General features: G+C 38.8%; 1 protein-coding gene across 1 annotated transcript in view; it reads left to right on the top strand.

Annotated features, from left to right (window-relative positions):
* Positions 1–22,019, top strand: part of LOC113926674 (collagen alpha-1(I) chain-like) — a 36,835-nt gene extending 14,816 nt beyond the window's left edge. Inside the window, exons 2-3 of the mRNA XM_027601926.2 lie at positions 19,590–20,447; positions 20,871–22,019. Coding sequence (XP_027457727.1) covers positions 19,590–20,447; positions 20,871–20,905 — 893 coding nt within the window. The 3' untranslated portion in view covers positions 20,906–22,019. The remainder of the gene's footprint in view (positions 1–19,589; positions 20,448–20,870) is intronic.
* Positions 22,020–25,431: the final 3,412 nt, after the last annotated feature.

Genomic DNA, 25,431 nt, shown 5'->3' with positions numbered 1-25,431 from the left:
CCAGATCACTGATCCATTCTTCTGAATCCTCTAATCTGCTGTTGATTTCCTCTAATGTGTTTTGTTTTGTTTTGTTTTGTTTTAATTTCAGTTATTGAGTTCTTCATCTCTGGTTGGTTCTTTTTTTATATTTTTAATCTCTTTGTTGAAGGTTTCACTGAGCTCCTCCACTTCTGTTTTCAAGTTCAGTCAGTATGTTATGACCATTACTTTGATTTCTTTATCAGGCATATTGCTTATCTCCATTTCATTTGGCTTTTCTGCTGTGGCTTTGTTCTGTTCTTTCATTTGGGGCATATTCCTTTGTCTCCTTGTTTGTCTAACTCTCTGTGTTTCTTTCTGTGTATTAGGAAAGTCAGCAACATTTCCTGATCCTGAAAGTAGTGGCTTAATGAAGAAGAGGTCCTGTGGTGCCCTGTAGTACAGTGCCCCCTGTTCACCAGAACCAGGTCCTTCAGGGGTATCTTCTATGTGGGTTATATATGCCCTACCGAGCCACATTTGCCTTCAGTCCAGTCCACTGCAATAGCTCACTTTGCCTGTTGTAAGCTCACTAGGCAGGGTTTAATCCCTGTGCTGTTAAGGAGCCAGTCTGGGGCTGCTGTGGGCTTATAGTTGGGTGGTGTCAGTAGTCAGACCAGATGCCTGCCCCCAGCCTGTCTGCCAGGGCTGCAGTCACACCAAACTGAAAGGCACCTTCCCTCCATTGTCCTCTGAGAGGCTTTCATTGATGGGCAGGGCCTACAGTCAGACCAGAGGCCTGCCCCCAGTCTATCCATTGGGGTTGCAGTTGCAATGACCTACAGGATACTCTTCCTGCCTTATCCCTGAGAGGTTTTCATTGGTGGGTAGGGCTGGCAGTCAGACAATACAGTCAAAAAATACATGAAGAGAAATGAAAATGAAAACACAATGGTCCAAAATCCTTAGGATACAGTAAAAGCTGTTCTAAGAGGGAAGATTATAGAAATACAAGCCTACCTCAAGAAACAAGAAAAATCTCAAATTAAGAACCTAAGTTTATACCTAAGGGAGCTAGAAAAAGAACAAACAAGGCCCAAAGCCAGTAGAAGGAAAGAAATGATAAAGATTAGAGCAGAAGTAAACAAAATAGACTTCAAAACAATAGAATAAATCAATGAAACTAGGAGCTGGTTCTTTGAAAGATAAACAAAATTGAAGCACCATTAGCCAGACTCATTAAGAAAAAACCAGAGAGGATTTAAATAAATAAATTCAGAAATGAAGGAGAAATAACAACCAACAGCACAGAAATATGAAGGATTATAAGAGAATATTATGGAAAAATGTATGCCAACAAATTTGACAACCTAGAAGAAATGTATAAATTCCCAGGAACATATTACCTTCTAAACTGAATCAGGAAGAAATAGAAAATTTCAACATACTGATTACTAACAATGACATTAAATCAATAATCAAAAACTCTCAGCAAACAAAAGTCTAAGACCAGATGGCTTCACAGGTGAATTCTATCAAGCATTTAAAGAAGAGTTAGTAGTACCTGGGTGGCTTAGTCAGTTGAGTGTCCAACTCTTGATTTTGGCTCAGGTCATGATCTTGGGGTCATGAGATTGAGCCCCACACTGGGCTCTGTGCTGAGCATGGATCCTGCTTAAGATTCTATCTCTCCCTTTCCCACCCCCGCCCCCCCACTCAATCTCTCCCTATATAAAATAAAATAGAGTTGATACCTATGCTTCTCAAACTATTCCAAAAAATAGAATAGGAAGGAAAGCTTTCAAATTCATTCTACAAGGCCAGAATTACCCTGACACTCAAATCATATAAAAATACTGCAAAAAGGGCAAACAACAGGTCAATATCTCTGATGAACATAAATGCAAAAATCTTCAACAAAGTATTAGCAAACCAAATCTAACAATACATGTAAAAAGTCATTCATCATAATCAAGTGGGATTTATTTCAAGAATGCAAGTATGGTTCAATATTCACAAATCAATCAAGGTGATATGTCACATTAATAAGAGAAAGGATAAAAGCCATATGATCATCTCAGTAGATGCAGAAAAATCACGTACAACATACATTCATTACTATATTGTTATTGTATTCTTCAATACCACTTAGCAAAAAAATTCCACTTTCACTTAATCTTTTTTTTTTAAAGATTTATTTATTTTGAGAGAGAAAGGGTGTGCAAGTGGGGGGAGGGGCAGAGGGAGAGAGAGAGAGAATCTCAAGCAGACTCCCTGCCAAGTGCAGAGTCCAATGCTGGGCTCAATCCCTCAACCCTGAGATCATGACTTGAGTTGACACCAAGAGTCAGATGCTCAACCGACTGAGCCATCCAGGTGCCCCACACTTAAGAATATTTTTAAAGCAGTAAAAATTAATGTTATTAAGTCATAAGTAATTGCACCTTAAGTACATCTTTTTCTGATGAGATTAATGGCAATATTAACAAATGTGAAATTTTTGATATTATATAAGGGAATGCATTAATATTTGGAAAATTTGTGTAACTCAATGAACCAATATTTACCAAACGACCAATGCTTGATATTAAAAAAATATTTCATTCAGAGTTAGAGACCAGGAGATTTAAATGAACGGAGTATATAGTTCACTGATGTGATTTCAGATTCTACATTGCAACTAATGTTTAAGAAACTATCAGTGTAATGCTGAATAGAAAGGATGATGGTAAGCATCTTTTTATTTTTCCTTATTTCAGAGAGAAAGCTTTCAGTGCCTCACTACTTAGAATGATATTGGCTGTAGATTTTCTATAGATAACTTTTAATGGATTTTAAATTCCCTTTTATTTCAAGTCTGACAAATCTTAAAATTAAGAGTACATATCGATTTTTTTTTTTACTATTTGCTTCTTCTGAATATATTGAGGTAATCATATGGTTTTTCACATTTACTAGTATGACAAATTACAATGATTTATTTTTTAATGTTAAACAAATTTTGTATTCTAGGATAAATACAGTTTGGTTATATATATTATCCTTTTGTATTGCTGGATTCAGTTTGCTAATATTTTGCTTCAGATTTTTCAATTAATGTCCATAGATCAAATTAGCCTGTAATTATATTTTGTCATAATGTCCATGATGAGTTTTAGTATCTTATTATGAATTTGAGAGTTGTTCTCTTATTTTATGTTTATATAGTATTAGAATACCTTGTTCCTTAAAATATTGGTAGAACTCACATTAAAGCCTCCGGGTCCTGGAGTTTTCTTTCTGGATTTTTTTTTTTTTTTTAGATTTTATTTATTTATTTGACAGAGAGAGACACAGCGAGAGAGGGAACACAAACAGAGGGAGTGGGAGAGGGAGAAGCAGGCTTCCCACTGAGCAGGGAGCCTCATGTGGGGCTCAATCCCAGGACTCTGGGATCATAACCTGAGCTGAAGGCAGATGCTTAACCACTGAGCCACCCAGGCACCGCCTGGATTTTCTATGAATGATTCAACTTTTTAATGGTTATAGGATTATTCAGGTTTTTTATACTATTACAGGTTTTATTAGTTTTTCCCCTAGAAAATTAGTCCATATAGCTTATCACATTTTCTTTTCTTTTTTAAAATTTATTTTTAGAGATGTGGGGGAGGGGCAGAGAGGGAGGGAGAGAAAGAATCCCAAGCAGAGAGCACAGAGCCCTGACACTGGCCTCGATGTGGGCTCAATTCCATGACACTGAGATCACCACCCTGAGCTGATATCAAGAATCAGACACTCAATAGACTGAACCACCCAGGCACCCCTACATATAATTTATTACATTTTCAAATGTATCGGTATTAAGCCATTCATTGTATTCTTTGCGATTTTTTTCAATGTCTGCAATATCTGGAGTAGAATGCTCCTTTTCATTCTTGATAGTTTTTGTATGTGTATATATTTATTCTGTCTCTGTCTCTCTTTCTCTTATAGTATCACTAAAGATTTGACAACTTTATCAGTCTTCTCAAAGAACCAACTATTGGCTTTATTGTTCCTACTAAGTATTTTTTCTATTTCATATATTTCTGTTCTTATTATTTCCTTTCTACTACTTTCTTTCTGTTTATTTTACTGTTTGTTTCTTAATATCCTGAGGTGGTTGTTTATCCCATAGAGTTTTAGCCTTTTTTCTTTTCTAATATATAACATTTATGGCTATAAATCAGCCCTCTTAAGTTCTTTTTAGCTGTATCCTACATATTTTTGATAGGTATGACTTTATTACTCAATTAAAAACAATTTTTAAAATTTCCACTATGAGTAATTTTACAATTACATAGGGATGTTCTGTTTATCTTTTTTTTTTTTAAAGATTTATTTATTTATTTATTTGACAGAGAGACACAGCGAGAGAGGGAACACAAGCGGGGGGCAGGGGGGAGAGGGAGAAGCAAGCTTCCTGCTAAGCAGGGAGCCCGATGTGGGGCTCGATCCCAGGACCCCAGGATCATGACCTGAGCTGAAGGCAGACACTTAACGACTGAGCCACCCAGGCACCCCTATCTTTTTATTATTTATTTGTAGTTTGATCACACCGTGATCAGAAAACATTCTGATCTGAATGAACAAACGATGTTATCTCAGTCCTTTAAAATTTGTTGAGGCTTGCTTTAATGATCTCATATGAGTCCATTTTGAAATAGTGTGTGTGGACTTTAAAGTATTTGTTCTGCAGTTGTTGAATGTAATATATATATATCTCAATTAGGTTAACTTTATTAATCATCATTATTTGAATCATCTATTAGGTAATTTTTCTTGTCTTCTGATTTTATCTATTATTAACAGATGTTTGTTTCAATTTCCTGTGTAATTGTGGATTTGTCTCTTTCTCCTTATAGCTCTTCTGATTTTCTCTTACATAGTTTGAGGCTGTTAGTATGTATGTATAAATTTAAAAAATAAGTGCAAATTGAAATTGTATTGTTAAGAAGTGGTTATCTTAGTCAGTTTTTATTGTGGTAAAATATATATAACATCAAATCTGCCATTTTAACTGTTTCTAAGTGTACAATTCAGTGGCATTAATTATATTCACCATGTTGTGCAACCATAACCGCTATATAGTTACAAAATGTTTCCATTACCCCAAATAGAAACTCTGTAACCATTAGGCAAAAATTCCCCATGCTCCCCTCCTCCCAGCCCCTGACAAATCTACTTTCTGTATTTATGAATTTGCCTATTGTAGATATTTCATATAAGTGAAATCATGTAATATTTATTGTTTTGTGTCTGGTTTATTTCACTTAGCATATGTTTTCAAGGTTCATCCATATAATCTAATATATATGCCCTATATTAGAACTTCATTCCTTTTTATGGCTGAATGATATTTCATTACAGGTATATACTGCACTTTGTTTCACCATTGATTTTTTGGGTTGTTTCCATCTTCTGGCTGATGTGAACAATGCTGCAGTAACATGGTAGAAAAGTATCTTTTGAGTCCTTGTTTTCAATTTTTTTTAGCTATATACCTAGGAGTGGAATTGCTGGGTCACATAGTAATTCTGTGTTTAGCATTTCAAGTAACAACCAAATTGTTTTCAATGTGCTTTGCCTTAAAATTTGTTTAGAGTACTAGTAATATAAGAATGCTGGCTCCTTTCTGTTTATATTTGCAGAGTATATGTATTTCCCATTTCATCTGTTTGAATATTTTTATAGTTTTATTCAGTCTGAGAACCTTTGTTTTTTAACTGATGCATTTATTCCATTTATGTTTTATTGCATTAATTAGTATTAATAACTAATATATTTTAAATTACCACAGTTTTGCTTTCTATGTTCTATTATTCCTTTTTTCTTCTTTCTTTTCTTTTGAATTGATTTTTTAATCATTCCATTCTCCACCCCTTACCCATTTATAAGCTAACATTCTCTGTATCCTTTTAGCAGTTAGCTAATATATATACACACACACACACATAACCTATCAATTCAAAAGATAGTCAATAATGCTGTTTTTGTGCTAGATACTACAAAGACTTTGAACACTAACTCCATTTACTCTCTTCCTGGTTTGCATGCTTTTACTTTTGTGAATTTAACTTATTTTTTAATCTCATAAGATATTATTAATGTTGTATTATGCACATTACATTGTATAGATTTATCCATATATTTACCACTTTCTTTGCTCTTCATTCTTTGTAGCATCTCAGAGCTTCCATCTGATATCACATTCTTTCTTCCAAAATGACATCCTTCAGGATTCTCTTCTACAAGGATCTGAACAGTAGTAAACTAACTCTTTATGTTCTAATAGTTTTTTTAATGTTTATATTGTGCTCTCATTCTTGAAAGATGTTTTCACTAGGAATAAAATAATAGGTTAACAGGTATTTTCCTTCACCCCACGGAGGATATCATTATACCGTCATCTGCTTTCCATTGATTCTGTTGAGAAATCAGTTGTCAGTGTAGTTGTTCCTTTGACAGTGATCTCCACCCATACCCCACCCCAGTCTCTCCCCCGACCTCTGGCTGTCCATTAGTTTTATGATGAGGAATCTAGGTTTGAAGTTTGCTCAATAGTTAGCTCATTCTTTCCTCCCTGCTTTCCTCCCTCCTCCTTCCTGCCTGCCTTCCTTCTTTCCTTCCCTCCCTTCTATTCCCTTCCCTTTCTTCTTTCTTTCCTTCCCTTCCCTTCCCTTTCCTTTTTCCTGTATAGGATTTGTTTGGCTTTTTTTTTTTTCTTTTTTTTGAGTGTGTGAATTGATACCGTTTTTTTTTTTTTAAGATTTTATTTATTTATTTGACAGAGAGACACAGCGAGAGAGGGAACACAAGCAAGGGGAGTGGGAGAGGGAGAAGCAAACTTCCCACTGAGCAGGGAGCCCGATGTGGGGCTCAATCCCAGGACCCTGAGATCATGACCTGAGCCGAAGGCAGACGCTTAACGACTGAGCCACCCAGGTGCCCCATGAATTGATACCGTTTGTTGACTCTGAAAAAGTACAGGTTATTATTTCTTCAAATATTATCTCTGCCATGTCATCTCTTTCCTCTCCTTCTAGAATTACTTAAATGTACACTAGACTTCCTCACTCTCTTTTCCAGCAATCTTAATCTCTTTTTCATATATTCCATTACTTTGAATCTCTGTGCTGCCTTCCATAAAGTCTCATGACCTAAACTTCCTGTTCTTTAATTCTCTTTTCATTTATGTCTAATATGGTGTTAAACCACTGGTTTTTGTTTTGTTTTTAATTTCAGTAACTGTGATTTTCATTTCTCGAAGTTTTATTTGGTTCTTTCTAAAAGTTTCTTGGTCACCCTTTTATAGTTTCCAGTATCCTGAAGATATTTTCAAATGTGACTTTTATATCTTCAATAGTGGTGGATACAATTGTTTTTTAATCTATGTCTGATAATTCCAGTATCTGACATCTTTTTTTGGCCCTGTTTCTACTATTGTTTCTTCTAGCTCTTATACATAGTGCTTATTTCTTTACGTGTGCTTAGTTGTTTTTCACTGCGGGCTGCTCAGTGACCTTGAAAAATTATTTTTGTAAATACATTGAGGCCTAGGAGGAAGATGACTTCTCAGGATGGGTTTGTATTTGTCACATTTAGTCCCTATGGGCTTTGCCAGTATTCTGCACCAATTTAAATTTACTGCTTGAATTTTTTTGGACCATCAAGAGGTTTTAATTGCAGTAACTCCAGGATATTCCCTTCCCTTCCCTTTCTTCTTTCTTTCCTTCCCTTCCCTTTTCAAGGATGAAATTGTTTCCCCATTGTATTGTTTAGCAGCCTCCTATGGGTGGAGATTTGGGGAAAATAGCCTGTGAATTCCTAGTTTTGCTGGTAGATTTCCTTTTGTACTTTACTCCTTAGGAAGACAGAGTCTCAAATTGGCTGGATTAGTAAATGCCCTCAGGGCAAAAGCAGTTTCGGTACTCAGTATACCTTAGATTTGAACAAACTGAGGGTTGCTGGAGGGGAGGTGGGGCTAAATGGGTAATGGGTATTAAGGAAGGCACTAGTTGTGATGAGTACTGGGTGTTATATGTTAAGTGATTAATTACTAAATTCTACTCCTGAAACTCATAGTATACTATATGTTAACTAACTAGAATTTAAATAAAAACTTGAAACATTAAAAAAAAAAGATTTTGGAATACCTGGGTGGCTTACTCTGTTAAGTGTCTGACTCTTAATCTCAGCTCAGGTCTTGATCTTGGGGTTGTGAGTTCAAGCCTCATGTTGGGCTCCATGCTGGGTATGAGCCTACATTTAAAAAAAATAGATTTTATTGGTCACATGAGTGTTCTGATATTTTTAATATAGTTGTATTTTTTTTTAAGATTTATTTATTTAGGACACCTGGGTGGCTCAGTTGTTTAGGCATCTGCCTTTGGCTCAAGTCATGATCCCATGACTTGAGCCTTGTGCTGGGTTCCTTGCTCAGTAGGGAGCCTGCTTCTCCCTCTGTCTGCTGCTCCCCCTGCTTGTGCTCTCCCTCTCTCTCTGATAAATAAAATCTTTAAATATTTATTTATTTATTAGAGAGAGAGAGCACGAATGACATGAGCGGGAGGGAGAGAGAATCTCAAGCAGACTCCACACTGAGCACAGAGCCCTACATGGAGCTCAATTTCACAACCCTGAGATCGCGACCTGAGCTGAAACCAAGAGTGAGACACTCAACCAACTGTACCACCCAGGTGCCCCTAGTTGTGTTTTTACATAACTTTAATACTTCAATAACATTTTATATTATTTTATATTTTATATATAAATTTTTAACATACCATATTTATATATTATCTTTATAGTCAATCCAACATTCTTAGTTGTCAGTTTCTGTAGGCAAGTGTCTGAAGTAAGCTGCTCCTGAGACTAGCCCCTGGACTTGTGTCCACTGAGGTCTCACAGTTGTATCTCTGGTTTTCTGCTCTTCTCTGTTGCCCAAGTCAAAAGTGGAATATTTGATAGGATGGTCGTTTTTCCCCACTTGGTCAGGAGCAGGTGGTATACCTCAGCTGACACTGGTCCACCATGGTTCTCATCAGCACCAGCACCACAGACTTCTTTAATTCTCTGCCACATCCTCTATGCATTGTCTTCATCTCTACTTCTACTGGGGGTCATCTTGACCACCCTCATGACAGAGTTATTATCTCTCAACTGAGCCAAGTTCTGTTTCCCTTTACAGGAGATGCAGGAAGACCTGTCCCTTCCTCACCACACAGGAGCTAATGGGGCTCAATTTGGGCCTTCTTTGTACCCTCTATTCTGCTCTCTTTCCTCCTCTGGGCCCACTCCATGTGCTGCTGACTCACCTTAATCAGTGATTTCCTTCTTGAATCCCAAGTAGGAAGCACAGGAGAAGCTCTCTGGTCCTTAGCCTTCCGCTCAACCAGTGTCACACCCCTTTCCTCTCTGGGACTTACTCCTGGGATCAAGAAAACTTCTCACTAACTTTCCTAACTCCAACTCCAACTTCTGCCCACAATCCATTGGCACAGGAAGAAGGCTGAAGCAGCCCACTTCTTCAACATCATATCCTTGTTCTGTCCAAGGGCAGCAAGCTCAATGGTCTAGCCATTAGAGGTGGACACAGTTGTCTCATTGTGCTAAAAAAGAAACTCCATGATCTAGTCTACCAGGTTTAACCCTGGTTATGTCAATGGTTAGGAAAAGGAATGTGGAAAATTTCTTCTCTCTCACCTTTTTTTCTGGCTTCCTAAATAACTATTTTGATCAAAAATCCTATTTTTGATGTTAGAAGCTGATTTTTAACCCTTCCTTTACTAATTCCTATTTTAAGAATCCTAATCCCACCCTCCACATAGCACTCTCAGGCAAATATGCGTCAGGCCAACTAAGGAAAAGCTCATATGCATGAAAATGTAAAAGAAGAAGCATATTTGGGGTGCCTGAGTGGCTCGGTCAGTTGAGCATCCAACTCATGATTTCAGCTCAGGTCCTTATCTCATGGGTCATGGGATCGAGCCCTGTGTTGGGCTCCCCGCTCAGTCTGGGATTCTCTTACTCTCCCTCTGCCTCTTCCCCCACTCACACACTCTCCCTCTCTCTCTTAACTAAATCTTAAAAAAAGAAAAAGTATATTAATATATTCCATAAATATCCAAGTTTCACATATATACATATATTATTTTTAATCAAAAGCATGTGTATTATTTATTGCTGTGTAGTAAGTTATGCCAATATTTCGTGGCTTAAGATAATGAACACTTACTATTTCATAGTTTCTATAGGTCATAAAATTTGGAAGTGGCTTAGTTTGGTGATTTTGGCTCAGGCTCTCCTAGGATGTTACAGACCAGATGAGAGAGAGGGCTACAATCTCCTGAAGGCTTGACTGAGGCTGAACTTTCAAGTTTACTCCCATGGCTATTAGCGGGATGCTTCAGCATCTCATGACATGGCAACTGGCTTCCCTCAGAACAACTAATCTGAGAGACAAGAGAAGGAGGGGGAAGCCATCATGTCTATTATGTCCTAATCTCTGAAGTCACACACTGCCGCTTTTGCTTCATTCTAGTCATTAAAAATGGGCCATTAAGTCCAGCTCATACTCAAGGGTAGGAGAATTAGGCTCAACCTCTTAAAGGTGGTGTCAAAGAATTTGTGGACATTTTAAGCCACCACAGTATTCAAAATCATGTATTACCCCCTTCTTATGTGCCAGTGTGTAAAAATCAACAACAAACTGAGATTCCTGCATGGTAGAGCTTGGAGTCTAGTGGGTACATGAACATGAAAACAGGCAATTACAGTACACTGAGGTATGGGTCCTCGTTTTCTCCCATGTAATATGGGGGACAATATATGTGAAAATGCTTTTGTATAAGTGTCATTTAGCCAAAGTGACCAGGAGCTGAGATTCAAGAGGGAAAATACCTGCATTCAAATCTCAGCTCTGCCATTTACTGGCTATGTGAGCCTGGGTCACTAACTCATCTCTGTGCCTCACCTTCCTCATCAGTAAGATGGAAGAATAACAGTATTGAACTTGCAGGGTCCTTGTGAGGATTAAATGAGTTAGCATATGGAAAGGTTTAAAAGATACCTGGAACATAGCAAGGGCTAGTTATCACAGCTGTCAACTGCAAGCTGCTTCAGAAATGAAAGGTAATATTATTCTAATTTCTGAGTCTAAGTACATATCCTTATGCCTGTCTTATTGAAAATGAAGTTAACTTTAAAAAATGTTTAATGATGTATTTGTACTTTTATCTTTTTAAGCATATGACACATGTAGTAAAGTGAATGTCACTCTTCATCTCTACCCACCCACTCATTCATCCCACTTCCTTCCCCAGAGGAAACCACTTTAACAGTTTCATGAATGTTCTTTCAGAAATTTTTCTATCTTTTTAAAAGCTAGGTATTTTTAAAATACTTTCCTGTAAATGGAATCATATTATACATCTCTGCTACTTTACTTGCTTTTTCTGTTAATAATTTTACTCTTAATAGTTAACAGGGCTTTTCATGTTAATGATCACAGCTTTACATCATTCCTTTTAATGACCAGAGGAAATTTTGTAGGATAGATACACTGTCAATTCTGTAAGCATTCTTCTACTGATGGCCATCCATGTTGATTCCAACTTTTTATTATTATAAACAATTGTGTAATAAACATAAACATTTAAATGGACTTTCTAACCTTCAAAGACTTCATGAATATATATGTTTTTGATTAAGACCTGTTATACTCATTGAACTTATAAAAGTCTCATGAAAAAGTCTATAGAGGGGTACCTGGGTGGCTCAGTTGGTTAAATGTCCAACTCTTGATTTCAGCTCAGGTCTTGATCTCCGGTCATGAGTTTGAGGTCCACATTGGTCTCCATGCTGGGTTTAAATTTTTGAGTCTACAGAAATTTAAACCTTTTAGCTTGACATCCAGGAATTTCTCCAATGTGAACTCAAACTATTTCTCCAATTTTGTTGCTTAGTGCTTTGGCACAAACTCCATACCCAGACAAATTGTCTTACACAATATTACTAGAACACACCATACACATTTTTGCCTTCAGGCCCTTGACTAGGAAAGGTCTTCCTAATCCCCTCGGCATTTCTGTCCTACCCTTCTGCAGTGGGTAACAGTGGGGTGGTCTGTCCATCCCATAGAAGTGGGCCCTTGGTTTCCTACTTGATCACAATTGTTTGGACCACTAGACTCAAGCTGTGCAAATCAGTCTCTTTGTGGAACTTGGAATTGGGACTAAAAATGAGCATCTCTTTAGGTGGCCGGACTTGGGTCACCATGGGAGCTGTGGGATGGTTATCTGATCCATGGAGGCAAGAAATGCAGCCAAAGCTGGCTGGTAGAGATAGAAGAATGAGATGGAATTATAGAGAGGAGATGAGACACAGTCTGGGTGTTTTCCCAAAATAACACCTGGATCTTCTTCTATCCAAGGACCCAATAACACTTCTGTCTTGGATTCTGTCAAAACTGGGTTTACGAAAGCTGGTTTTAACTATTTACATTCATAAAAATGGATATCATTGTATCTTCCTGGAATGTTGAGCCCCCGTTGCTCTGATCTGTGAGGGCCTGAACTTGCATGCACTAGTGGAACTTGGAACTTAAACGATTCATTTTGGCCACTTCGTTTCAAAATCAGGACTATCCAACATTACTGTGCAAAGAGGAATTCTAGATGAGGAAGATAAAGATCAACACTTTTTATTTTTTAAACTTTTAACCATCTCGGATGGACCTTTTTAAGGCAGATGGCAAAAATTACCTAGCTTATTAAATCAAGTGCATGACTAGTCATCTCTGGATGATTCAAACTACACATTATGAAGATCAAACATTTTATACACAAGGCATAATTCAGTGAGTCTCTAGGTTCATCTAACATAATAAGCACCTGCCACGAAAGCAGAATAAAATAAGCCCCCTTTTTCAAGAGGAAAATGAGACATCAGATATGAGTCCCCCTTTAAGAATAGAAACGTTGTGATTCAAGAAAAACTGTGAAGCAAACCACCTAGACCTAAAGATAATTTCAAATTCAGATGCTAGACTGTAAGATATTTCGGTCTTTGCAGAACGGAAAGCTAAGTTTATGATTTTGTGAGCTACTCATGGAGCTTAATGATTCATTATTTATGTTACCAAATAAGATTTAATTTTACCATGTTCAAGTTTCTCCATGGGAAGAAACAGATTTTTCTCTGTTGCTTCCTCACACTTGTGTGCAGAGATAAAATCTCTCTTGCCATCAAGCCCATATTCATTGTTTACCTCTATGTTAGTGCCGACTCAAGGTTGGTGAAACAGATTTAGTTGTGGGAATGTTCTAAAATGGGTGTAGCTGGTGTCCAATCAAAAGAGTTTATAAATTATATTTACTACTAAACTTATGATGATCTTATTTTGTTGTTTGGTTTAGAACGAAGCCCCTTGTTTCCACCTACAAAACCTCCAGTGTAATTTTTTATTTGTTTTGTTTTTAATTGAATAGTTTTTGTTTTAATCATGCTCACATAAGAACGTATAAGACATAAGTGTACATTCTGAAGAATAAGAATAAAGTAAGCATTTTGTCTAGCTCCCCAAAGTTAATAAAATAACATTTTCCTTGCCAAAGAAACTTCCTGTGTGGGCCTCCTCAATTGCTTTCCCCTCCCTACACTGCTGAGGTAATCAATGTTCTGATTTTTAGGATAATTATCCCCTTAGTTTCTTTAGTTCTAAGCTCATCCCTACACAAGAGTGTTCAGTTTTGTCTGTTTTGAACTTAGTATAAACAGAATCATATTGTATATTTTCTTCAGGGGTTTGCTTCTTTCAACCTCGTGTTTGCATTATCTATGTTGGTGTGTGTAGCTGTTCATTATTTTCATTGCTGTATAGTAGTCCCTTTTATGAATGTACAATAATTAATTATATATTCAACCCTTGGTGGACATTTGGATTGCTTCCAGTTTGTTATTATTGTGAACAATGCTGCTATAAACATCCATGTATATATTTCCTAGTGCCAGAGTTTCTAGTTGAAGGTATATAATAACTGGGAGAATTGTAACATCATAGGATACTAACATGTTCAGTCTTAAAAGGTAATGCGAAGTTGTTTCTTTAAGTGCTTATGCAAATTTGTGCTTTTTTTAAAGATTTATTTCTTTGAGAGAGAGAGTAGGGGGGAGGGGCAGAAGGAGAGGGAGAGAATCTCAAGCAGACTCCCCACTGAGCATGGAGCCCAAGGCAGGGTACTATCCCACAACCCTGAGATATGACATGAACTGAAACAAGAGTTGGACACTTAACCAACTGAGCTACCCAGGCACCCCACAAATTTATGCTCTTATCTGTAATGTATAAGAGTTCCCATTGTTCCATAGTATTTTCTACATTTGGAATGGCCAAACTTAATTTCATCAATCTGATGGATACATAAAAATATTTCAGTGTGGTTTTACTTTGCATTTTACACCTTACTGCTAACATTGAGCATCTTTTCATATGTTTGATGGCTATTTGAGTTTCTCCTTTTGTGAGGTATCTATCTTTTGTCCATTTTCCTATTTTGTGTTTGTTACTAATTTGTAAGTATTCTTTGTATCTGTTTTTTTTTTTTAAGATTTATTTATTTATTTGAGAGAGAGAGAAGGGCAGTGGGAGAGAGACAGAATCTAAAGCAGACTCCCGACTGAGTGCAGAGCCTGATGCAGGGTTCCATCCCATGACCCTGAGATCATGACCTGAGCTGAAATCAAGAGTCAGATACTTAACTAACTGAGCCACCCAATGCCCCTCTTTGTGTATTTTGGATACTACTCTTTTATCACTTAAATTTGTTGCAAATATGCATCTTCTCCCAGTGGATGGTAGGTATTTTATGAAGTTTTTGATGAATAAATGTTCTCAATTTTAATGTAGTCTAATTTACCAATCTTTCCTCTTATATTTATACATTTTATGTCTTAAGAAAAGTTTCCCTAGCCCAGGGAAAAATTTTTATGGTTTACCTTCTACATTAGATTTTTAATTCACTTGGAGATTATTTATATGTATGGTATGAAGTGAGGATTGAATTTTATTTTTATAACTATAAATACCCAGACATCCCAGCACTATTTGTTGTAAGCTCCATCATTTCTCCTTTATTCTTCAGTGCCCCTTTGTCTATATATTTGTGGATCCAGGTCTGCCCTCTCTCTTCAAATTCATTGATTTATCCTTCTATGCTTGAACCATTACCATATTATCTTCATTATAATGACTTTATAAATTTTAATATCTTGAAGGCAAGCCCTACCTTCTTCTTCAAGAATGTCTTGGCTATTTTTGGCCTTTTGACTTGCATATATATTTTAGAATCAAGTTGTCGAGTTCCACCAAAAAAAAGTCTGTTGGGATTTTAATTGGAATTGTAACTAAATCTATAGATCAGTTTGGGGAAGAATGCATATCTTTAAATGTTAAATCTTCAAGTCCATGAACATAGCATATCTCCATTTATCTAGGTCCTTTTTAACAACATTCAATAAAGTTTTATGATTTTCTTGCATATATTTTGTTAGATTTATTCCTGGGTAATTTTTTTAACATATAAATTTGGATGCTACCACAAATATCCTAGGTGTTAACCTTCTTTGCTTTCATTTGTGAACTGGTATTTAGAAATCAATTACTTTGTAACTGTATTATTCCAAGGCTGCTGTAACAAGTTGCCACAAACTTAGTGGTATAAAACAACAGAAATTTATTATCGCACTGTTCTGTAGTTCAGAAGTCCAAAATCGGTTTCACTGGGCTTAAAATCAAGATGTTGGAAGGGTTTTGCTGCTTTCTGGAGGCTCTAGGGGAGAATCTTTGTCCTTGCCCTTTCCAGTTTCTAGAGCTGCCCACATGCCTTGGCTTGTAGCCCCCTTTCTCCATCTTCAAAGCCAGCAACAACAGGTTGACTGACTTATGACACACTTTTTCAGTTATAAGGACTCTTGTGATTACATTTGGCTCACCCAGATAATCTAGAATAATTTGATCATCTTAATTTAATCACATCTACAAAGTCATTTTTGACTTGTAAGGCAAAAATCACGGGTTTCGGGGATTAAGATCTGGACATCTTTGTAGGGGAGATGGACTTCATTCTGCCTACAATGGTAATCCTGATTTTGAATCCTACAATCTTGCTAAGCTCTTATACATTCTTATCATTTATCTTTAAATTCTTTTAGGGTTTCTGCATATACAATCAAATCATTTACAAATTATGAGTTTTGTTTTGTCCTTTACAGTGTGTGTGTGTGTGTGTGTGTGTGTGTGTGTGTGTGTGTGTGTGTGTGTGTGTATTTTTCCTACCTTTAATGCCAAGGTAAAACAAAAAGAATGGGGAAAAAATTTTAAAAACCAAAAATACTGACTGGGACTTCTAATATAATGTAAAATTCGAGTGATTATGTCAGGCAGTCCTGTTTTATTTCAAATCTCTAATGGAATACTTTCAGCATTTCACCATTAAGCAGAATATTTGATGTAGGCTTTTTTCTCCTGAAATTGAGATGATCATATGATTTTTCTCCTCTAATCTGTTAATCACATTAATTACATTAATTGATTTTCTAATGTTAAACCAACCTCCCTTTCTGAGAAAAACCAGACTTGGTCATGCATTTTAGTAGTTATCCTAATGAGTGATTATGGGCCTTTTATTTTCCTTTCTTGTATGCATTATCCTAATTAGGTTATTGTAGTTAGGTTATAACAGCCTCATAAAATTAGTCATGGAGGGTACCTACTTTTTCTATTCTCTGAAGTAGTTTGTGTAAGATTGGTATTATTGGTTATTGCATTGGTTTTAATAAAATTGCTGAGTTTCTAAACCTAAGCTACATTGTGAAGCTTTGTACATTCTTCAACATGTCTGTGTCAAGTGCTTTAATATATAATTACTCAATCCAGGGAGATTTGAGGTATTATCTCTCTCTCTTTTTTTTCTGATAGGGAAACTGGAGCTAAACAGATTACATATATGCCTAAAGATCATATAGTTACTAATTGGCCTACCAGAACTTGAATTGAGACTTCTTGGCTCTGAATCCATTGTTCAACCCTACATTCTCATTGATACTCTCCAGAAGTATTGATATCTTGGCTGCCATGAGTTTACATTTTTTCAAAAATTTGTTTATGGTGTCTCTATCTCTTCCTTTGATGGTATTTCTTGCCATCACTTTTCTCCTTTCTTTCTCTTTGCCCCACTATTTCCTTATTTCTTATATGCTGTGCTCCCAGAGACAAAAATAGGTTACTCTTTTGTAACAGTAGATAGCCTCTGAGCCTCTGAGGGACATTCTTAGAAGTAAGGAGCGTGAGCTTTGTAACATCCATTTCCAAACAGGCTCAGAAGATTTTATTATTCTTTTTGTTTCTCTTAGGTTGCTAGACTGTTAATTATCTTTATATTTATATGTCCTACACTTTGCTACTCAAAGTGTAGTCTGTGGACCAGCAGAAATGGCATCTCCTTGGAACCTGTTAGTGGCAGAGCAGGTCCCATCCCAGAACCAATAACAGAGGCTGCATTTAGCAAGCTTGCGAGGTGATTCCTGTGGACATTAAAGTTTGAGAAACATTGGCCTACATTACCAATTAGACTATAAAATCTTTGAGAACTCCTTATACCTTTTCCTATCCCCAGTTCCAAGCACCATGCCTCACGTGGAACCACACACTCATGAAATGAAGTCTCTGGTGATGATTTTATAAAACACATGGCAAATCAGAATCCTCAGTTCGGGTTTTGACTGTGTCAGGAACTCCATCTATTGTTTAATTTCAACAGCCTTCAGTTTCTCATCTATATAATGAAGGAGTATAATTACATTTTTTTCTAATGACCCCCCAAATTCCAAAATGCTACACCATGACTGATAAATCTCTCAGAGTTAAACTAATAAATGCTAACAATTGAGATTGTCCTGAGGTATTTTCTTTGCAAAAATTCGAGACGAATTATACAATGGTGTTGAATGAAATATGTAATATATGAAAAAGTATCACTTGCATCCAAAGAGGTTGTTATTCTTAAGATCTCAGTTGGAAAAGATGACTTTTGTTTGATCAGATGCCTTTTTTCAAGCAGTAAAGCAGTGTAATAATAGGAGCCAACATTTTGTGTTTCTAAAGTTCAGGTTCAGTAGTCTGGTATAATGGCCAACTGAAAATTGCAGTGTGGGAAAACATAGGAGGTGCTGCTTTGATTTCATGAACATTGTGTATGATTATCAAACCAAAATTGACATATTCTACCTTAGCTGCCTAGAATTTCAAACTTTTCTAGCAATTCTGTATTCATTCTCACCTTCAAGATATTAGAGGTAGAGACAGGGTAGAGACAGCAGTTAAAATAAGATTGCCCCAGTTCAGGGTGTATCTGGCTGACCTACAAAATGAGACATTTCATGATTTGATCTGCTGTTCTATTACTGGAACCCCTCTTCCCCATCTTCTTGGAGAAGAATTTGTATTTGGAGGTTATTGTTATAACTGTATCATAATCATCATTGTGGAAACCATTGTTGACAGCCCACAAAAGAATGAAGTTGTACTCATGATTGCCACTTACAGTTTTGATTCCTTCGCCCTTAACATCTACTTGTTTGGCAACTCTGTTCCCTAAATTAGACATTTGGTAAACTTGGTCAGCCTTGAAACTTCAAAGACAACAAGCTGTCCAGCCATCTGCATGACTGTCATTGAAGTCCCTTGTGTTCTCACAGATTGCAGCTTGTCTATTCTGAAAGATGAGCTACAAATCTATTCTGAGCCTGAACAAAATATCTGACCAGTCTCAGAGCAACCCTGACAGTTACTCATAAGTCTAGCAGTTCCCATGCAAAACACCAAACACTGTACTTAACAAAAAGTAAGGCTAGGGGCAAATGGCATCTTCCCTACCATTTTGGAGAAGCATTGTTGTTTCTTTCTTTCTTCTTCTTATTAGTCTTTTTTTTTTTATTAACTTAGGGGGATAAGACAAGAAATGCCTTGCAAACATCTCTCTTTGGCATTGCCAAATTCAGCCTATTCCATGCATGTACTGTGTTTGGGAGTTGTTGCTTTGTTCTGTTTTAGGTAGGAAGATGGTAGACTGAAGATCTGCAGAGCTTACTGCAGAAGGCATTTTATTTTCCTATAGAGGGAAAAGTACACCCATCTCATAAATACGAAGTATTTCCAATTGAAATGAGAGGCAAATTATATTCCTGCTTTCCATATTAATTAGCTAGGTAACCCTGGGCAAGTCAACCTCTAAATTTCATCTGCATATTGAAAGCTTTGGTCTACACACAGCCATTTAAACCCCTCCTTCAATTGTTCATTCAGTCCCTACCAATATATTCAGTACCTGCTGTGCACCATCAACAATACTGATTCTTGGAGAGCTCAACATTGTGTCTCCACGCCTTTAAGCAATTCACTCCTTATCCTCCTTTAAAACCGGAAATCTTCCCCAAAAAGACTGAAACACTTTTTCTGTCTGAAAACATACAGGGGGAAAAGAAAGGTGTCCGTTGCAGTCAACCTAGAGCGGACGTACCGGCAGGCTAGTAGCTGTTCTTTCTTTGGAAAGGGCACGCTCTGCATGGTAAAGGGCTACCCAGTCACCCGGAGAAATACAGTTTCAAGGGCGCCTGGGGTCAGTGTGGGATACCCAGCCACTTCATTCTCGGCGGAGGCAACCTGGGAAACATTTTTGGGCTCCGTCCGAGTCACGCGGCAATTCCACGGCAGGAATTGTGCAATGGGGCGAGTCGGGCGGGCGGCCGGGGTGGAAAGAAGCGGGGGAGGCTGCCACAGTGCCAACTTTTTTTTTCCTCCCTAGGGAACCGTGAGGCGCGACGGCGCGGCCAGGACGGCGAGGATCCGGACGGCCTCAAGGCCGGGCCAAGAAAGCCTCGCTTCGCTGCAGAGGCCGCGAGTACAGAATCGCGTGGGGGCCGTCCCCGCTCCGCGCCAGAGACCGCCCCCGCGCGCTTCCCGGGACTCCGCCGGGGGCCGCGGGTCGAGGGGGCGGGAGCGAGAGCGGGAACGGCGACCCCGGGGGAGGGGGGAGGGGGTGAACGGGCCGCAGGCTCGCCACCGCGACCGCGGCGGGGAAGTCCGGGCCCGTACTTTCGGCTAGAACACCCGGGCTTCCAGCGGCGCCACGCCCCCGCCCGCCGGCTCGCGCTTTCGGACGGTGACGCAGCCGTCCGGGTACGCAGAAATCTGCGCGGAAGCCGGGAACCTCCCGGGCCGCCGGCGTCTCCCCGCCGCCCCCGCGCTGCCCGCAGCCCGCGCCTGCCCCGGGGCCTCAGCGGGGGTCGCCCGGGGAGCCCAAGGCGGGACGTGCTCTCTGGGCTCAGGCTCGCTGATAAATCTTCGGTCGGGTTCATCACTCATGTCACTGTTTTAGTGACGTGCGTACTATTATTAGCGTCACTTAGAGGTGAGGAAACAGGCTCAAAAAATATCAAGTTACGTGCTTGAAGTCAAACAGAAGGCAGAGCTGCGAAGCAAATCCAGGTTTGTCTTGACACAGCTGTATGTTCTACTTCTCTTGGCTCAGCCTCTTCCCGGCTTTCGTTCCAGTGAGGAGCAAACAGGTGACAGGTGGGACAGGTACACTGAGAGGTGGAGCCCCTCTTTATGGGGCAGCGGGGCAGTTTGCTTCTGGCTGGTGCCCACTTTTGCTCAAGTGTGCAGTAAAAATATTGTTGTTCACGAAGTGGACAAGGTTGGAAAGCATTTCGCAGAACTTCTGCCACACTATATAGTGGGATCTACTGGAGGATTAAAGAAGACAGTGTTTACATGGGTGCTAGCGCTTCAAAGATCCTCAATACATAATAATTCTCTTTTCTTTTTGCAGCGCTCCCGGGGACATCTGGGCACTCACCCTTCTAACACTGGAGAGGGGATGCAGTCATGTTAGGTCAGTACCCTCTTTGACAGATGAAAGATTTAATTCACTCCATGGGAAAATCACCTACCCCCATCTCCATCTAACTAGTGACAGACGGCGAACTAGGGGCCCTGTCTCCTGGAAGCATGCAAGGGCTCTTGCCACCTCACCTCCCTTTTCCTCCCAGAAGCTTCAGAACAGCTCTGAGGCCAGAACGTGACTTTCTCAGAGACCTGATGACGGTGATGTGGGCGGAGACCTCCGGGAAGGAGGAGGAAGTCAAGTCACCGGGTTCGGCAGCTGGCCTGTCTGCCGTGCCCTAGAGAGGGACCCAGCACCTCAGGCGTGGAGCCAGCCCTACCAGCCTGGGCCTCTTTGCTGGCTGGGTCCCCTTTTGGAAGAGCGGCAGCCCAGTGAAAGATAGAGAGAGAGAGAGAGAGAGAGAGAGAGAGAGAGTGTGTGTGTGTGTGTGTGTGTGTGTGTGTGTAGGGGGAGTGGCTTCTGGCTGTGGAATGTGCAAGTACATGTGGATTAGGATAGGAAGGAATACGCTGGCTTTTGAATTTTCTCCTAGATGGGACAGAGTCCTTCCATGGCAAATGATTTCAGGGTCAGCACAGAATTTTGAGAGGAGTTTATCTTGGAAAGTGAAGGATGCTAATGCAAGTTTTCTAACATTGCCAAATTTGGGGAACTGTTTGGGTTTTAAAATCACTGAGCCCTGGAGCAGCTGTTTTTTCCTTACAAGCCTCTATTTTGTGAAATGAGGCTAAAATACCTGGGCAGCCCTTTTCCCTTGGGCACCCTGGAATGCTGAGACTATGAATGGCATCTCAGAAGAGTTGGAGCTCCAAAGGGAAGTCGGACCACGAAAGGACAGGACTCTCTCCTTTGAAAACAAAGTTCTCCGTTTTTCAATCACAAAAGTAATTACTACTCATTGTACACAAGTTAGATTTTTTTTTTTTTGGAATCAGAAAGAAGATAAAAAAAATTGAAATCCGACATCCAGGAAACCACTGTTGATAATTCGATGTATAGCATTAATGTAAGCAGAGTGAACACACTCCTTTTTTCCTTGAACAGCCTTTTTTCCTTGAATAAAATATCATGACATGCCACTAAATATTTTCCATGTATGTTTCTATTTTTTTCCATACATGTTTTAAATGGGTATTTAGTATTCCATTGTGCATTTATTTAGCTAAAGTCCAACTGAAGGATTAAAATTGTGTCCAGGATTTTGCTATTGAAACAGCAAAGAAGTGTGAGCCTTGCACCTAAATCTTTGAACACATTCTCAATTATTTGTATAGTTAATTTCCTAGATGTGGTGTTTCTGGGTCCAGGGATAAAGATTGCTCTACATGACCTTTTAAGCTTGATTCCCTCTACCCCATCCCCACCCCAGTGGTTTCCCAGACTTTCTGTACCATTTATTCACCAAGAATTTATTGAACAACCATCACATGCCAGACCCGCCTGGATACAGAGATGGATTCTTTGTAGCACTAGGTGCCATAAATGTCAGAGAAAGCTTTGGGTAGTCAGATGTCCAGTTTGAGGAGGGTCATAAAAAACCATTTGAGTTTTTTAAAAATTCAATTTAATTAACATATAGTATATTATTAGTTTCAGAGGTAGAATTTAGCGATTCATCAGTTGCATATAACACCCAGTGCTCATTACATCAAGTGCCCTCCTTAACGCCCATCACCCAGGTACCCCAGCCCCTCCCCTCCAACAACCCTCAGTTTGTTTCCTATAGTTAAAAGTCTCTCATGGTTTGTCTCCCTCTCTGTTTTTATCTTATTTTATTTTTTTCTTCCCTTTCCCTATGTTCCTCTGTTTTGTTTCTTAAATTCCACATATGAGTGAAGTCATATGATGTTTGTCCTTCTCTGACTGACTGATTTTGTTTAGCATAATACTCTCTAGTTCCAACCACGTTGTTGCGAATGGCAAGATTTCATTCTTTTTGATGGCCGAGTAATATTCCATTGTATATATAGACCACACCTTCTTTGTCCATTTATCTGTTGATGGACATTTGGGCTCTTTCTATAGTTTGGCTATTGTGGACATTGCTGCTATAAACACTGGGGTGCATGTGCCCCTTTGAATCACTATATTTGTATCCTTTGGATAAATACCTAGTAGTGCAATTGCTGGGTCATAGGGTAGCTCATTTTTACCTTTCTAAGGAACCTCCACACTGTTTTCCAGAGTGGATACAACCAGTTTGCATTCCCACCAACAGTGTAAAAGGGTTCCCCTTTCTCTGTATCCTCGCCAACATCTGTCGTTTCCTGAGTTGTTAATTTTTGCCATTCTGAGTGGTGTGAGGTGGTATCTCATTGTGGTTTTGATTTGTATTTCCCTGATGCCGAGTGATGTTCAGCATTTTTTCATGTCTGTTGGCCATTTGTATGTCTTCTTTGGAGAAATGTCTGTTCATGTCTTCTGTCCATTTCTTGAAAAACCAGTTGAGTTTTTTGAGACCAGTGGATTTTAGGTAGCAGGAGGTTAGTGAGGAGCATTGAAAAAGGAAGGGAGGAACAATGAAAGGGTCAAGGGAGTTTTCTGTACACAAGCATGGTGGCCTAAGAGCCTGGTATGTGTTCATATATTTGGGAAAAATTTGAGTTGTCTTGTGTGCTTGTACTGAGAGTAGACTTGGGAAGGAGAATAGTGACAGAATGCAAAATAAAAACCCAAAAAACCTGTTATGTCATGCTAAGAAGGTTCTGACCTTATTCACATAGTAAATAAAGTTACTTATGGAGCCTCCAAGATCATGATGAAATTGGATCTTACCTCTACCTACTGAAGAGCACTGCCTTCAATAGACCCTCAAAATCATTCCTGGGGGAAAAAAAACAAAATATAGGAAAATTTGCAAAGCAAATATCCCAAAAGAATGTTGAAGTGGAAACTGCAGAGAATCAGCTAAATTCAGCAGTAACTACCATGTCCATCACATTGAAGAGTGTGCTGTAGTAATCATTAGTAAATCTGGTCATGAGTAACTTTCTCTTCTCTGCTTTAAAGAGAATGGCCTTGGGGTGCCTGGGTGGCTCAGTCGTTAAGCGTCTGCCTTCAGCTCAGGTCAGGATCCCAGCGTCCTGGAATTGAGCCCCGCATCAGGCTCCCTGCTCAGTAGAGAGTCTGCTTCTCCCTCTCCCACTCCCCCTGCTTGTGTTTCCTCTCTTGCTGTGTCTGCATTTGGATAGCTTTTTAGGATCTGACTTCTAGTTCACTAATTCTTCAGTTGTGTCCCATCTCCTTTTGCACTTGAGTTTTTAATTTCTATCCTTTTTTTCTTTCTTAGAAGTTCTGTTGGGCAATTCTGTATAGTCTCTTGTTTCTTGCTCATATCTACCAGCTTTCATTTCTTGAAACAAAGGTTCAAAGGTAAACCAATCTGTTCTCTGGTCTCTAGGCCTCCATCAGCAGGAAAAGAGAGGGATCTCTCTTGTAACCTGGGCTTCAAATAAGATCATTCCTTCCCTACCCCTCACGTGAACATTGGCAGGGGTGAAGAGGGACGCCTAGGACTCTGTATGCTCTTGAGAAGAGACTCCACCCCCCATAAGGGTCTTACTGCCACTATCTGGCATTGCAATCCTATTTTGCCTATGTCCCTGTTTCTGTCAAGAAGCCCAGAACTCTCAGATCATCCCTCATACCCAAAGCTAATCCTCACGTGGTTCTAAGGACAGTGAGATACCCTCTACTATAGTATTTTGTATCTCTCTCCTAGCTTTTTTCCCTACCCCCTGCCATACTACATATTTTACTAGTCTCTCTCCTCTAAAATGTAACCTCCTTAAGAGCCGGGGTATTTGTTTTGTTAGCTGCTTTGTCCTCAGAGCTTAGAATATTACCTGGCAAATCGAAGGTATTCAAAAAAAAAATCTTTGTTGGGTGAATTAATATTAAACCTTCTTATTTTATATTCAGTATCTTGCCATTCCATATCCAAAGATTTTGCAAGTCTGATTTTTGTCAGCTGTTGCTGCTAGCTTTTATTTACTTTGCCTTGTTTACTTGTGTGTTCTGTGGATTTTTACTCTAAGCTCATATTCCTTGGGTTTTATCTGTAGAAATTCTTTGAGGCATAGATTGAAATTCATTCATTGAGAGATCATTTGTATTTACTTTTACCAGCTGTCTGGGGTAACTGTTTACTCAGGACCAAATGAATATCCCCCTTGTTTTTGTTTTTGTTTCTGTTTTCTTTTTTAACTACAAAAGTAGGGTGAATTGGGTTGTGAACCCATGTGTATGGATATAAATTATCAAAAGACAAATACTTTCTTCAAACAAAACACAACAATGTTATGAAAATGAAAGATTTTTACTTTTAAATAGGCTTACCTGCTGAAAACAGGTCCCTGCTGTACAGATTTTGTGTAGACAATTTAGTTCTTGTAGCCCATCCAAAAAATTAAATATTTTTTTGAAGGCCAGGTACAGGCTTTTTGGTTAAGACCTCATTTCTAAAATTGCCTTAAGCATAAATATA

This window comes from Zalophus californianus, chromosome 4 (genome assembly GCF_009762305.2).
Source record: "Zalophus californianus isolate mZalCal1 chromosome 4, mZalCal1.pri.v2, whole genome shotgun sequence".
Lineage (NCBI taxonomy): Eukaryota > Metazoa > Chordata > Mammalia > Carnivora > Otariidae > Zalophus > Zalophus californianus.
This window is presented reverse-complemented; position numbering and strand designations above follow the sequence as displayed.